The 15,069-nt window shown below is 36.5% G+C and overlaps 1 protein-coding gene across 1 annotated transcript in view; it reads right to left on the reverse strand.

Moving 5' to 3' along the window:
• LOC110466398 (myoferlin-like) overlaps nucleotides 1-11,374 on the reverse strand; it is a 102,818-nt gene extending 91,444 nt beyond the window's left edge. Inside the window, exons 1-2 of the mRNA XM_021522851.1 lie at nucleotides 11,158-11,374; nucleotides 10,942-10,997 (exon numbers count right to left, since the gene is read on the reverse strand). Coding sequence (XP_021378526.1) covers nucleotides 10,942-10,997; nucleotides 11,158-11,251 — 150 coding nt within the window. The 5' untranslated portion in view covers nucleotides 11,252-11,374. The remainder of the gene's footprint in view (nucleotides 1-10,941; nucleotides 10,998-11,157) is intronic.
• Between the last annotated feature and the right edge of the window lie 3,695 nt (nucleotides 11,375-15,069).

Here is a 15,069-nt window from a genome sequence, read left to right on the forward strand (position 1 = left end):
TCTGGGTTACAGTCCTGGTCTGATTGGAGGTTCTGGGTTATAGTCCTGGTCTGATTGGAGGTTCTGGGTTACAGTCCTGGTCTAATTGGAGGTTCTGGGTTATAGTCCTGGTCTGATTGGAGGATCTGGGATACAGTCCTGGTCTGATTGGAGGATCTGGGATACAGTCCTGGTCTGATTGGAGGTTCTGGCCTTTTAATCTGCTTATGATGATTGAAATGAACTAAAGAAAAAACACTTGTACAAATATAATCCAAGCAAAAATGCATACCAGTACAACATAAAGGAGCCTTAAAACAGGCAAAAAACTTGTCTCCCAGACACCTCCAAAAATATATAAATATGAAACTGACAAACCAAGCACGTTTTGTTTCAAAATTACTTCTAGTTCACAACATAACAATTTGTTTCAGAAAGACAAAAATAAAACATTTACCCAGAAAGTGAGTTTATGGTTGTTACTGTAAACATACTTATAATATATAATTGGTCGCTCCTATTGTTAGCTCATTTATGGATTGGCACACCCACAAAGTACGCAACATAGAACAATATACAAGACCTGGAAAAATTCATATATAAGTAAGCACAATATCTATAGTGCAAAAAGTGCTAAAATAAGACTGCTGCTTTAATATATACGTACAGTATTGCTAAAGTAAGCGACATGGAAAGGAAGTAAGTGATACACTCTGTACGCCTACTGCTGATCTGAAGAACAAACACTTGATGTTATAATCTGTGGGTGGACAGTTACATTCTCATTTTACAGGCTGAAAAGATAGCAAACTGAGTAACGGCTATTAATCAAATAATGCTCATGTTTTCTACCCTCAGCCACTGACTGTAACAGTGTTATAAATATCTACACAATCGAAGGACTGGTGCTGAGTTAGATACTGGAGAAAAGTAATTTTCAGCTCCGTCATTAGATAGGATTATCTCCTTATAAAGGCTATACCCCACCCACCCCACCCCACCCTTATCTTTGATCCAAAGCAATCTCAGCACACCCTAGATCAAGTTGGGTCATACAGGTTTACCGGAGTTGTGTATCACAGAACTGGACCACTGACTTTCTGGTCAGTTGTGTATCACAGAACTGGACCACTGGATTTCTGGTCAGTCTGGTGTTTTCAGATATGCGGACATACCCGGTACGTGAAATCAAAGTTCAAACAGAATTGATTGAATGTTAAATGATGAGTGTACATATAAAAGATATGGACAGAGTCAATCACCAGTGACTAGCTAGCTATATCTATAGTTAGAGCACCTGTCTATATGGACATTGGAGGTTCTGGGATACAGTACTGGTCTGATTGGAGGTTCTGGGTTACAGTCCTGGTCTGATTGGAGGTTCTGGGTTACAGTCCTGGTCTGATTGGAGGATCTGGGTTACAGTCCTGGTCGGATTGGGGGTTCTGGGTTACAGTCCTGGTCTGATTGGAGGATCTGGGTTACAGTCCTGGTCGTATTGGGGGTTCTGGGTTACAGTCCTGGTCTGAGTCCTGGTCTGATTGGAGGTTCTGGGTTGCAGTCCTGGTCTGATTGGCGATTCTGGGTTACAGTCCTGGTCTGATTGGGGGTTCTGGGTTATAGTCCTGGTCTGATTGGAGGGTCTGGGTTACCGTCCTGGTCTGATTGGAGGTTCTGGGTTGCAGTCCTGGTCTGATTGGCGATTCTGGGTTACAGTCCTGGTCTGATTGGGGGTTCTGGGTTACAGTCCTGGGCTGATTGGAGGTTCTGGGTTACAGTCCTGGCCTGATTCGAGGTTATGGGTTATAGTCCTGGTCTGATTGGAGGTTCTGGGATACAGTCCTGGTCTGATTGGATGATCTGGGTTACAGTCCTGGTCGGATTGGGGGTTCTGGGTTACAGTCCTGGGCTGATTGGAGGTTCTGGGTTACAGTCCTGGTCTTATTGGGGGTTCTGGGTTATAGTCCTGGTCTGATTGGAGGATCTGGGCTACAGTCCTGGTCTGATTGGAGGTTCTGGGATACAGTCCTGGTCTGATTGCAGGATCTGGGTTACAGTCCTGGTCTAATTGGAGGTTCTGGGTTACAGTCCTGGGCTGATTGGAGGTTCTGGGTTACAGTCCTGGGCTGATTGGAGGTTCTGGGTTACAGTCCTGGTCTGATTGGAGGTTCTGGGTTACAGTCCTGGTCCGATTGGAGGTTCTGGGTTACAGTCCTGGTCTGATTATCACATTTTCTGCTACTGTTATGTTTGCTGCATGATGATGTACATTGAAGGACTTGTACTTTCAAAGACATGTTTACATGCATGAGGTTTTGACAAGGGTATACCTTTACCTGCTTTGTAAACAAGAGGCCCAATGGGCCTGCATCACTCACCTCGCATAAATCTCACACTTGTAACCTTAAAAGTAAAATAAAGCTACAGGCAAAATATCAGTATTTATGATTAAAATTCATTCAAAATAACCTGTTATTGTTTTTTTAAAACATTTCACCCCTGTGATTGAAAGTCGAACAAAGTCATTATGTTGAACAAATTTTATAGCCTTTCATCTCATGATGCAACTTGCAAAGTATCAACATCCTGGGACCCATGGTTATTCAGAAGAGGTCGTTTAAAGATTTTAAATAAATTTGACCCCTGTGACCTTGAATATAGGTCAAAGTCATTCGCTTTAACAAACATAGTAGTCCTTGATCCCAGCATGCTACTGACTAAATATCAACATCCTGAGCCTTTTGGTTATTCAGAACAAGTTCTTTAATTTTTTTTTACATATTTGACCCCTGTGACCCTGAATATAGGTGAAGGTCATTCATTTGAACAAACTTTGTAGCCCTTCATCTCAGCATGCTACTGGCCAAATATCATCACCCTGGGCATTTTGGTATTCAGAAGAAGTTGTTTAATGTTTTTTTATATATTTGACCCCTGTGACCTTGAATATAGGTGAAGGTCATTCATTTGAACAAACTTGATAGCCCTTTACTCCAGCATGCTACTTGCCAAATATCATCACCCTGGGCATTTTGGTTATTCAGAACAAGTTGTTTAATTTTTTTTTACATATTTGACCCCTGTGACCTTGAATATGGGTGAAGGTCATTTATTTGAACAAACTTTGTAGCCCTTTATTCAAGCATGCTACTGGCCAAATATCATCACCCTGGGCATTTTGGTTATTCAGAAGAAGTTGTTTAAAGTTTTTAACATATTTGACCCCAGTGACCTTGAATATGGGTGAAGGTCATTCATTTGAACAAACTTTGTAGCCCTTCATCTCAGCATGCTACTGGCCAAATATCATCACCCTGGGCATTTTGGTTATTCAGAAGAAGTTGTTTAATGTTTTTCACATATTTGACCCCCATGACCTTGAATATATATGAAGGTCATTCATTTGAACAAATTTGATAGCCCTTTACCCCAGCATGCTACTGGCCAAATATCATCTCCCTTGGCAGTTTGGTTATCGAGGAGAAGATGTTTAAAGTTTTTAACATATTTCACCCCAGTGACCTTGAAAATGGGTGAAGGTCATTAATTTTAACAAACTGTGTAGCCCTTCATCCCAGTTTGCTTCTGGCCAAATATCATCACCCTAGGCCTTTCAGTTATTAAGAAGAAGTCGTTTAAAGTAAAATATTGATGCCGGACGACAGATGGACGGACGACGGACGGACAACGTGCCACGGCATAAGCTCACTTGGCACTTTGTGCCAGGTGAGCTAATAATGTGGTCTTCAAAAAGGGAGAAAGTATATTTTTTATGTACAGCCAGTGACTAGGTATCCTTTTGAAGAGAATCCAATTGGATTTCAGAGGAGGTCAGAGGTCACCGTTTTTTTCACTTTGGCTACGCAAGTACTAATATATTACAGAGAATTGAATGAAAATAGTATGTTTAGAGTACAGAGTTTGTTGATCAATTGAAGTCACTGTATAATGAAAATTATTTCTTCGAATAATAACTACAGAAACCTCATCAGTAGTGAAACTATTTATACAGCCACTATATATACACCACCTGGGGGCTTCCAGACCATGTACACTATAGGTCAGTTTGTTTACAGAAATTTACAAAGGAAACGTTGACCTATTCTTACTCCTACACACCTTTCTCCCTCTCCAGCCCCCCCCCGACACCTCAAACAATAATATATATATAGCTGGATTAAATCAATGCTACACTTTGTGTAGCTATAAATAACAAAAGAGAAGGAGGATAGGAGATTTATAAAGACATGTATATCTAGGGGAGGTGGATTGATTGGTTTGGTTTAGTATTGTTTAATGTCCTATCGACAGCTATGGTCATTTCAGGACGGAGGTGGATTGAAAGGTGTATACAGTATATATATATAATGTACAATGATAATTATGTAAGGCCCTTTAAGTTGTGGATTTCAAAATTAACAGGACTTTCCCATATCTGAATAAAAAAAAATCCTCTTTCAATGGCTCCGTTTAAAAGATGTAATCAAAGTAACTATTTACAAATACATTGGAAGTGCAATGATCATTTTCACAAACAGCTCAGCCGTTAGAAAGATTTCCATGTATATATTCAGTAGAGAAACACATGTTGGTAACACGTACAACACTACAATATTCCAGAAAAATAAAGAAAAGCTGCTCAGGGAAACACAACGGTAACATTACCTCAACTCAATGTCAACAATTAGGAGAAATAAAGAAACTATTAACAATAAGAGTTAAAAGTTACAAAAGAGAGGTAGATCCCAAGGGACTCATCTACTTCACCAATCAATACCAATTAAGCTAGGGAGGGTTCCCCTGTTACCTAGGAATGTGACACTTCTAAGGTACAGGCCAGAGCTGATGGTACACAGGCCAGTGCTAGTGGTACATACAGTATGTAGGTGTAAACAGATGCAATGCTATATATACCGTATTTATTCTAATACACAGAACACCAGAAACTTATTTATTGACCTGGATCACTTATCAACAGCTTTACAACAATTTTGGGTTACATGTAAGTAAACAGAGGTGAAAGCCAAAGCTAAAATACCTCTGCACATCCACAAAAAAAGGGCCCTCTCTGTTGCTCAAAGACGAATGACCATCCTCTTGAACAGAACAGAAAGGGCACTAACTCCATAAAAAAATCAGGGAATATAAGATCAATATCCCTGATTCACATACACAACTACAAACAAAGGCTGCGCAAATTCCAACTTTATGGAAATCACACGAACGGTAAATATTAGAAAATGTGATGTTTCTTTCAGATCTTTACCCTCCGTAAAAATACGGCCAGGGGTGTCTTCTTTGAGGTGCAAGTTTTGTGTATGTACTAAAGACCTGAAGGGAATGGATCATGTCAGGTTTTAATTAACTAGGGTTAAAGAATTAAAAATATAATGTTTTATTCTGTTTTACATATTACAAATATTGTCATATTATATGGGATTTTAAATGTGCTGAAGCATTGTGTTAAATCCTGTGGAAATATTTCTTTCCTAAATTATTGGGCCAGTGCTTCAAATTTTTTACTCGCTCCAAAAAAAGATTTCGGCACTATTCTCTGGTCAAACGTTACATAATTGATATATACAGTCCTTGCACTCCAAAGTGATGGTTGTCTCACCTTCCCTAAACTGACCCTACACTGATTTCCTAGGGGAATCAGAGGTCCCTAATATGAAGCAGAACATAACTACAATTTTTTCTATGCAATTTCCACACTGTACACGGACATAAAAGAAATTACGATCGGTGACGGTCTAATGAATTTGACATGATTCACGTAGAACTAGAACTAGTCATGATCACTGTGTGTGTGATATACCAGCTCTCTGTCATAGGTGTAAATATTTAATGTGTAAAAAACCCTTGTGGAGTTTCTAATTGATGTAGAAAGCTCTGTAGTGTTGTGTCTCTCATGACGATGATGTCTCTTAGGTCTTCAATACAAATCAATGTACCACAAAAACTACATCTACACGCCATACTTATATCTGTGCAGCCTATCCTATACATATAAATCTCATGTGGACATTTTAAGACACAATACTACATTTTGGACTTAATGAAGCCACCGATATTGCCAATAAGTTATCTCTGTGTTAATAATGGTGAGTATGTCATCCCAATCCTTTACATACAGATATATACCAAAATACCAATACAGTAAAAACCCTAAATAACGCCCCTCGTAGACCATGGTTCTAATTATCTTATAACTATTTAATGCCGTTGTTGCTGACTAATTGAAGCAGTATAACATGGTTCTACTGTATACTCATACTCTACATCATTTATTCATAATTGATGCTGTATTATGATACTGATCATGACCTCACTGCTAAACCAACGACATGTTAACATTATACAGTGTATCCTTAATAACAGCAATATAATGTATTGGCCTTTAATATGACAACTTTACAAAGTAGTGTGAAACAGCACTTGATCGGAATCATCTTTATAACAACACCCAATATATCAGTAACTCTGTGAAACCAAGCGAAAGTGTTCTGATATATAAATACTTCGTTTCCTTACCTCTCCTGTGTCCACATTGTGAAATTCTACCTTTTATAGGTCATGTAAGTATACCTGTTACAAGGATATAACAGAACTAATTAACTGCTGTTTGAAATTCAACCTAATGCTGTTCACCAACAGTATGGATAATTTTATAGTCTATGAATGGTATTGCACACTGGAACAGGCATGAATTTCTAATACAGATTGAGCATTGGTGATGTATCTGGTTGTCCTCGGCACTCGGGACCTACACTGTTCAGTTCTAGACAATACCATGCCAAAAGTGATATTTGTACTGACAATAAGGATTTTACTCTGGTTGACATTTATTGGAACAAATGAAACAATGTTCTTCCCCATAGTGACAAAAGCAACAGTTCCACTACATGAATAAGTCATCAAATAGTTTTTCCTAATTTTTACAATAATCAAGTTTACTTATAAATTGTCATGGTGAACTTTTACTGTTTCTGATGGCAAACATGGTTCTTGCTGAATATAATGGTCCTATAGGGAGAATTTTTGTTTAGCTAATCAAGCATTCAAGGTTTGACTCCTAGCAGAGGATATGAAAAAATAATGACCTCTGTTACATTGGTGCTAATGACAATAGGGTCTCAGGAAACATTGACAAAATTACCCAGCAATACTTAAACAACGATTGCTATAGCCACTGGAAAACTCGGGACAAGTTCTTTCCTAGAGGGGGAGCTCGATGTCACCCTGGTCAAATACTAGCCCTTTCTACAGACCTGACTAGGGAGAATTACCCTTTAGCTAATTCAGTAGAACGCACGACTAGAAAACCAGAGGTCCTGGGTTCGACTCTTAGCAGAGGCTTTCACAAAATAAAGACCTCTATTACACTAAAATAGAAGATTTTATTCTGTTGAAAAATGAAAATACCCTTTAAATATCAAATGATAACAACTGTTTATACCATCTATTGTATTGAGGCAAACTAAAAACCTGTTTGTTTCCTGTTACATGTCTGAAAAAATAAGGGTGGCTATAGGTAGGTAATTAATTGTATCTTTTCATTTTTTGAAAATGTATATAAAGGAAGGTAATCTTTACTTTAACAGTGCTTCCTTGAAAATTGCCAAAAAAAGTTTAGGGTAAAGTTTAGGATATTTACAAAAACTTAGGGTAGTTAGCTATACATGGAAAACTTAAACAAATGATATTTTTTACTGGGACTGATTTATGCAGAGTTTAGTCACAAATGTTCCTAACAAAAGGTCAATACCAAGGTCACACAAGATGGTCAAAAAGGATCATGATAAGGCATACTTTTAATTTTTCGTTTAGTCATACACATTGTACTTCAAAGAATAGTTCGGTGCATAGAAACAAAGGCCAGGTAAGCTAAAAAAAACTATCTATTTTGTTGGTGATACATATACCTGTACAGACAAATCCTTTTAAAGTACAATGTTACTTATACTGGTAGTCTACATGTAAGTAATGTGGGCATCATTATATTGTAGGTACATGTCATATCAGATTACGACAATAAGGTCACATGTCTGACACTATTGTACAGGTCTATACCACTCACTCTGAAGTAACAGGTTATCTTTTATTTTGAAAAAGACGCCTTACAAGTGATGAATGCTGGGGGAAAAAATAGGCACAAATTTCTTTTATTGTTCGTAAGAAATAAAATGTCTTATATTTTTGATAATTATGCATGTGCATTGAACTTGAGAGTACAAGCAGTTTATAGAATTTACCGAATAGACTTAGTACCAACAGGCAAAACAGTTTTCTGTTCACAATATTTGATGAAATCTACAGGAAATGCTATATACTGAAGCAGGGTGAAATAATTACAGTGTAGTATATATATATATATATATATATATGTACACTATATATATATGTATACCCACACTATATATATATGTATAGTGTGGGTATTGAGGATCAAATAATTTTACATTAAAATGAAATGAAAGATGTCAGAATATCACGACTAAGAAAAAGGTATCAAATCTAGACATGTACAGCAACATTTAGAGTCAATATGGAATGTGTACATCTATCTTTGCCTTATGCAAATTAGGGTAGTGCTGGTATCTTTTCATTGTTGTTGTATGCAAATTGAAGGTTATACACTGCACTGATGCACTGAAACATTTAAAGTTATAAAGAATTGAAGTGAATCAAGCACCGAGCGGTATCTATGTTCCAGGCTACAGGTAAAACCATTTGGGTGAAGATGAGACCATTACAACATCTACAAAGAACTGACTATCTGGATTCCAAATATACACAATAACCACTAAATGTAAAAAGACTGTTATTGGTGTGTGAAGATGACAGGTACACTCAAAATCAAATAACATTACTTTTTTCGGTCCCACTACAAACATCTCCAGCACACACGCAGGCATACACATTACACACATATGGAAATATTAGCCAGGTGACATAGGACTAGTGGTTAGCGCCTGTTAAGGCAGCTCCTGCGAATTCCTCAAAAATTGTATTGATTAATGAATGCGCTAATTGTATTAACTGATGATCTATGTTTTGTAAAGCGCTTTGAGTGGCTTATGTTAGCTAGATAGGGCACTATATCAAATGTTGTATATTATTATAACATGACAATGACAGCAGAGAAATGTTGTACTTTATAGTAATTACTTTATACTGGACAATTTTTCCCCCGGAGAATATTTCCCCTTCCTAATAAAGGTGCCAGGCATTATTGACTAAATGATTAGCAGTAGGCGCCTTTATTTAGACACTGTTTTCCTCCACCAACTCCCCTCTTATTTGGAACATTTGTCCATTGTAGTGAGATATAAAGAACCCACTCTAAAGTAATTTTCCTATTTCCCCCATTAATAAAGTGGTATACATCATTCCAGCAAGTTTCATCTGTCATTTTATCAGCAGATAATATTCCCTGGGCACTTTGATTTTCATTACTGATCTACTTTAAATTAGCAACATTTTGGTGAAAGCAGTTGTCTATTAAAAACCATTCGGATGACTTCTGAAAACTGTAAAATTTGGAACAGAAATATTTAGAATGTTATTTAAACAATCCAGTCAGCCTATATTTTAAAACTCTAAATAATTCCTATTTCGGATGAAAAACAGAACGAAAGTAAATATGTCGCAGCCTTTTTCCCATGTACAGCATGCGAATGATTATCCAATAGATCCATATTCATACAACATGATTTATATACTAATGATGCCATTCTTCGCCCATGAATAAAACATCATTTGAATACAAAATCTATGATAACAACGGTGCCCTGGTATATTTGTGGGTGTCACATGTCAGTAATAACATTGGTGTTGTTAACTATCAGAAAACAGAGAAAAATAATGTAATATAAGTAGAACTATCATCACTGTGAATGGTTGTGAACGGTATTTTATAGATAAAAGGGTCTGCATGTCTACAATATGTTGCATTTACGATCATAATCAGAGAAAAAATAGAGTTTTACATTCATGAATAAAGCATCAGATGATACACAAGGCAAGTAACTATTGTCCACAAATTAAATGTGTGTATTTTTACCTTGATATTTAACCAATAACTAACCAAACTGGATTTGTTTCCATTTTTGTTCAGAACAACTGTACAAACAGCCTAGAAACAGGTTACATTATGTATCCTATGCTCTAGGTAGGATGTATATATTGTACATATATCCTTATACACTATATATATATGTACGATATGCATTGTCCCTAGCGTCAAAGTCGCCGGTCTTGATTCAGCTGGAGGCAAGTTAGCTCAGCCTAAGTGTATATATCTGACTGAAAAGTCTGGAGTCGCTGGTTTGATTCCGAATAAAAGCATGTATTCTTTCTACTACTGCCTCCTACCTATTACAGTACTACTGTACATTCTACTAAAGTTCATAAACAATGTAGGCAGAATTGAAAATAATCAGCCTTATTTTCACACAAACAGTTCATTAATGCCTTTTTTTAAACTTTTGTTTTGTTTTTGTCATCACTACCTTGATGTTCCCGAGTGATGTTCATTAAAACAACTTCATTCAATAAGCTAATCAATTAAGTTATACACGTTTGTGTATAAGCATACAAGTTATAATCCTACATCTACAGTTAAGCACATGTGTTATGTTTCAAATATTTGTGAAGGGCTCACATGCCTTACATACTGTACACAAGATCAGTGGCCTTGAACCCAAAATTTGCCAAGTATATGTTCTGTTGCTGACCCCAGGCCAGTTAGACTTTTACACTACACATATATCTATGCATAATCTGACCACAGTTTCCTAAATACACCTGCGTGACGCACAGTCTGACACTGTGCCAACACTGTGTCAGTGTGGGCACACCGTCCCCATATATTGGTGTATTAACAGGTGATCTAATAAAGATGTGGGTTCACGCCTCAGCGAACATGCAGGAAAGTTCCCGTCTAACTCTCCTACTCACCTCATTCCAAGTCGGGTTCAACTCTGACTTGACAACCTCAGTCTTCTTTGATAACCCTGTAGACAAAATATAAAATAATGACAACAAGGCAACGCAGATTTCATTAATTGTTCTTTGCATGAAAATACAACCCGACTTTTTACATACATGTACCAGTCGACGGTTAAACTCGTCTGCACGGTTGAGAGAGTTTTGGGAATGGACAGTCGAACTTACCTTTATATTCGATAGTTGCATATGGGTCGCTTTCTCCAAATTTCTCCACATTGGGGACATTGGTAGCCCCAATAACCAACACATGGAGCGACATGTCGAATGTCTGTTTGTCAAATTATCTCATTATTTTCTAAATATGCTGTTTTACTCCAGAGGTAACACAACAAACCGGCACACCCTCTCCACCGAACACCGTACGTTCGTGTGATGTCGTACGTTATCTGATATCTCTGTGAAAATGAAAGCCCATGAGAGTTTCCGAATGAAAGCGGGCACCTTGGTCAAAGGGAGATTACTCATATTGCAGACGACGTGAGTCACAACTATGACATTGACATATCATATCCGTAAAATAAATAACGTAGACATACGAGCTTACTAATATAGGCTAGACATCATCAGATTATTTTGCTGAATGTTCTGGATTGAAACTAAACTTAGGGAAAAAACATGTAGTTTGGGCTAGGGGCAAAGCGGGGATGTGGGGGAGAATACTTGTAAGAAAAGATTATTTTTTGGAATCACAGAGGAAAATTTAAGCTCCTTGGGATCACGTATGATTTGAACCAGGAGGATGTAACATTGCAAAACTTTGAAGAAAAATTTGAATATGTTAAAAAACTATTAAATGACTGGTCTTTTATAAATCTTAGTTACATAGGGAAAGTAACGGTGATCAAGACACTGGCACTCCCAATATTCACACATCTTTTTACAGTACTTCCAGACCCATTGATATGCTTCTGAAATGTTCATTAACAGCCACCAAAAGCTAATATTTTATTATGTTCAGGAAAAATTGACAAGATTAAAAGGAATGTAATAATAAACTCATACGAGAATGGAGGCCTTAGACTCATGTGAAATCATACTACCAAGCGCTAAAATGACATGGATAAAAAAATACTAGACCCCAACAACAATTCTCCTTGGAAAAAATTAATTTCTGATAAACTTCAAAAATTTGGGGGTGAGTCAATTTGGTACATGAATAGCGAAGGCCTAAACAACATAGCAGATCACTTCAATCTTTTCTGGAGTAATATAATTAAAATATGGGCTTCTATAGAGCGTGCTCCACCCACGACCCCGGCGGAAATACTATCACAACCAATATGGTTTAACAATAAAATTAAGATAAACAAACAGTATGTACTGTATCAAAAGTGGATAGAAAATAATATATATTCTTCATTAATGACTAAGTTAATGACAGGGGTGAATTTATTGATGTGAATCAATTTAAACTTCAATATGATATCCAAATTAACTTCGTTGAGTACTGTGGTTTACTGGCATCTATCCTAAATTCATGGAAAAATGCGATTAAAACATACAAGAAAAATATCGATGTACCAGAAAACAAATATATACAAATACTAAAAGGGGAAGAAATGATAACTAGAGACTTTTATGCAGTATTGGTCAATCAGTATCAAGATCTCCCTATTTCATCTATTCAAAAATGGCAAGAAAAAATGGGATTGGATATAACAAATGACAGTTGGAAGATGTACTTCAAACTACCCTTCAATATAACAGATGACACAACATTACAAACTGTCGACTAATTTAAATTGCTACATGGAATACTTTATACAAACTCTAGACTAATGAAAATGAACATTACAGAAACAGAAATTTGTAATATGTGTACGGTAAATAGAGAAACGCTAACGCATTTATTTTGGGATTGTCCTCATACACGTGCGTTATGGTCATTTTTAAGACAGCAATTTGTAACTAATTGTAATATAGATTTTCCATGGTCAAATATTTCCTTTATATGCGGAATAGATGACGCTCCTGAAAATATAAGTGTGAATATGTGTATCATCATCATAAAGAAATATATTTACTCATGCAGAAACAAACATACAATGCCAACTATTGGCGGGGTCCGTTTTGCAATATCATACTATAAGCTAATTGAAAATCAATGTATCCTGTCATATCCCCGAGCAAAAGCCGACCAAGTAGTAGCGAAGTAGGCCGTTATCAGCACAGCATTGAACATTGGTTAATTGAATTTAAATCCATATTTTGCTCTTTCTTGCTATCGATGTTTATCATATCTAGAATTATTTACTACCTAATAATAAGAACTCAAGCAGTTGTTATTGAACATGAAAAAGAAACAAAATGAAAAAAAAGTTAGAATTCATTAGTATTCGAGACAATGTGTAATACAATGTAATAATTGTCATGTACTCCACTGTGTACTAACATGAGAACAATCAAAAATGAAATATGATAAACAAATGTATAGGCTAGACAGGATAGAAATAAATCACCATTCGAAAAATCTCTGTTTACTGCGTAACATTATGTGTCTAACTTCTCGAAATAGATTTAATACGTACTGCTTAAATGTGTGTGTACGTGTGTGTGTGTGTGGTGGTGGGGGTGGGGGGNTGCAAATGAAGATCGTTTTAATTTTAAACGGAAATTGATATCTAACACCAGAACATCTACGATTGTTAATGATCTAATATTGATTATAGTCATCTAATCACTCACAGCTGTTACAGGAAACGTTCCTTTTCGTTAAAGACCCGGGCCTGTATCCATATAACAGGACAAAGGGCTTGCAGATTGAAAAAGCTGCCTAAGTGTGTACTTTTTATTGTCCATGTCAATATTTGTATTTTTGTAATGGAAATACAACAAAGTTTGTTTATTATTATTTCTATTACCCAAGATTTAAATCCATTTTGGCCGTCAATATAATTTCGTCATTTTCCGCATTGAATAAGAAGCTGGTGGTTTTATTTGCATAAAAAGTATCTTTCTTTGTCAGGTCCAAGTTATGTTCATAATCGTTTTTTAATATACTATACATACTTCAATGGATGATGTGTATAAAGAAAGATAAGCTGTATATGGATACCATTGGAGAGTTCATGGAGAATAAGATCTGTGACCGTATTCATAAAACCGTTTTCCTGTTCAAAACCAGATTCTGTGCTCAAGCCCAATTTCTTGTGCCAGTGATAAATTAATAAAAACAAATCATTTTGTTAATGTTAGGAAAGAAATTTGGAAAGACTTTAAACCGAATACTGTTTGCAATGTTTTCACTTGACTTTTTTACCATATTACTTAATTTAAGGGAGGTACAAGAAGGTTGGCTTGAGCACAGAATCTATTCTTGAGCATGAAAACAGTTTCACGAATACGGGCCCAGGTGTTCCGGAAGGATACCCGCATTGTAAATCTACATCGAATCAACGTAATGATACGTCCCCAAAGTGAAGTCCGGAGTAGATACAAGCAAACAAGAAGGCACATAAATGTGAGGTCCGGAGTAGATACAATCAAACAACAAGGCACATTAATGGCAACAATCAAATCGACCGTCATATTGCACAAGGAAACATAATAGCATTTCTAAATGAAATCGTCACGGATGACTGTTTATTAAGGGAGTCATCTTCTTTTGTATATGAGGGAATTATTAATCCAAAACTGGTATCAGGTGATTAATTAAAAAAAAGTACAGCCGTCTGTATTACTATATGGTTAATAGAAACGGTACCTTCTTTATTTACAGTAAGTTTCAAATATTCATTCGCCAAACATTCAGGTATGATGATAATTCTGACCTTTAGAACTTAAACAATTCATTAACATGTAGATTACATATCTTCGGACCCCCGTTGCAGGTTGATGAAGACTTTGGTAAAGCAGTTTTATGGTCGTCATCATAATCTCAGTGGGAAATATGATGTTTCTATGTGTGATATGAAGATTGAAGTGATTAAATATGCCACTCAGTGTGTCTTGTTCCGTTTTAAATTCTCTGGTTATCGTTTTGAGGATGTGGCATTACTTTGGTTTGACCTAGATTTGCATTTCGGTTGTCGTCGGTTACGCAGGAGATGCTTACCCTTCCGGAACACTTGGTCTCAT

This window comes from Mizuhopecten yessoensis, unplaced genomic scaffold, assembly GCF_002113885.1.
Source record: "Mizuhopecten yessoensis strain PY_sf001 unplaced genomic scaffold, ASM211388v2 scaffold11133, whole genome shotgun sequence".
Classification (NCBI taxonomy): domain Eukaryota; kingdom Metazoa; phylum Mollusca; class Bivalvia; order Pectinida; family Pectinidae; genus Mizuhopecten; species Mizuhopecten yessoensis.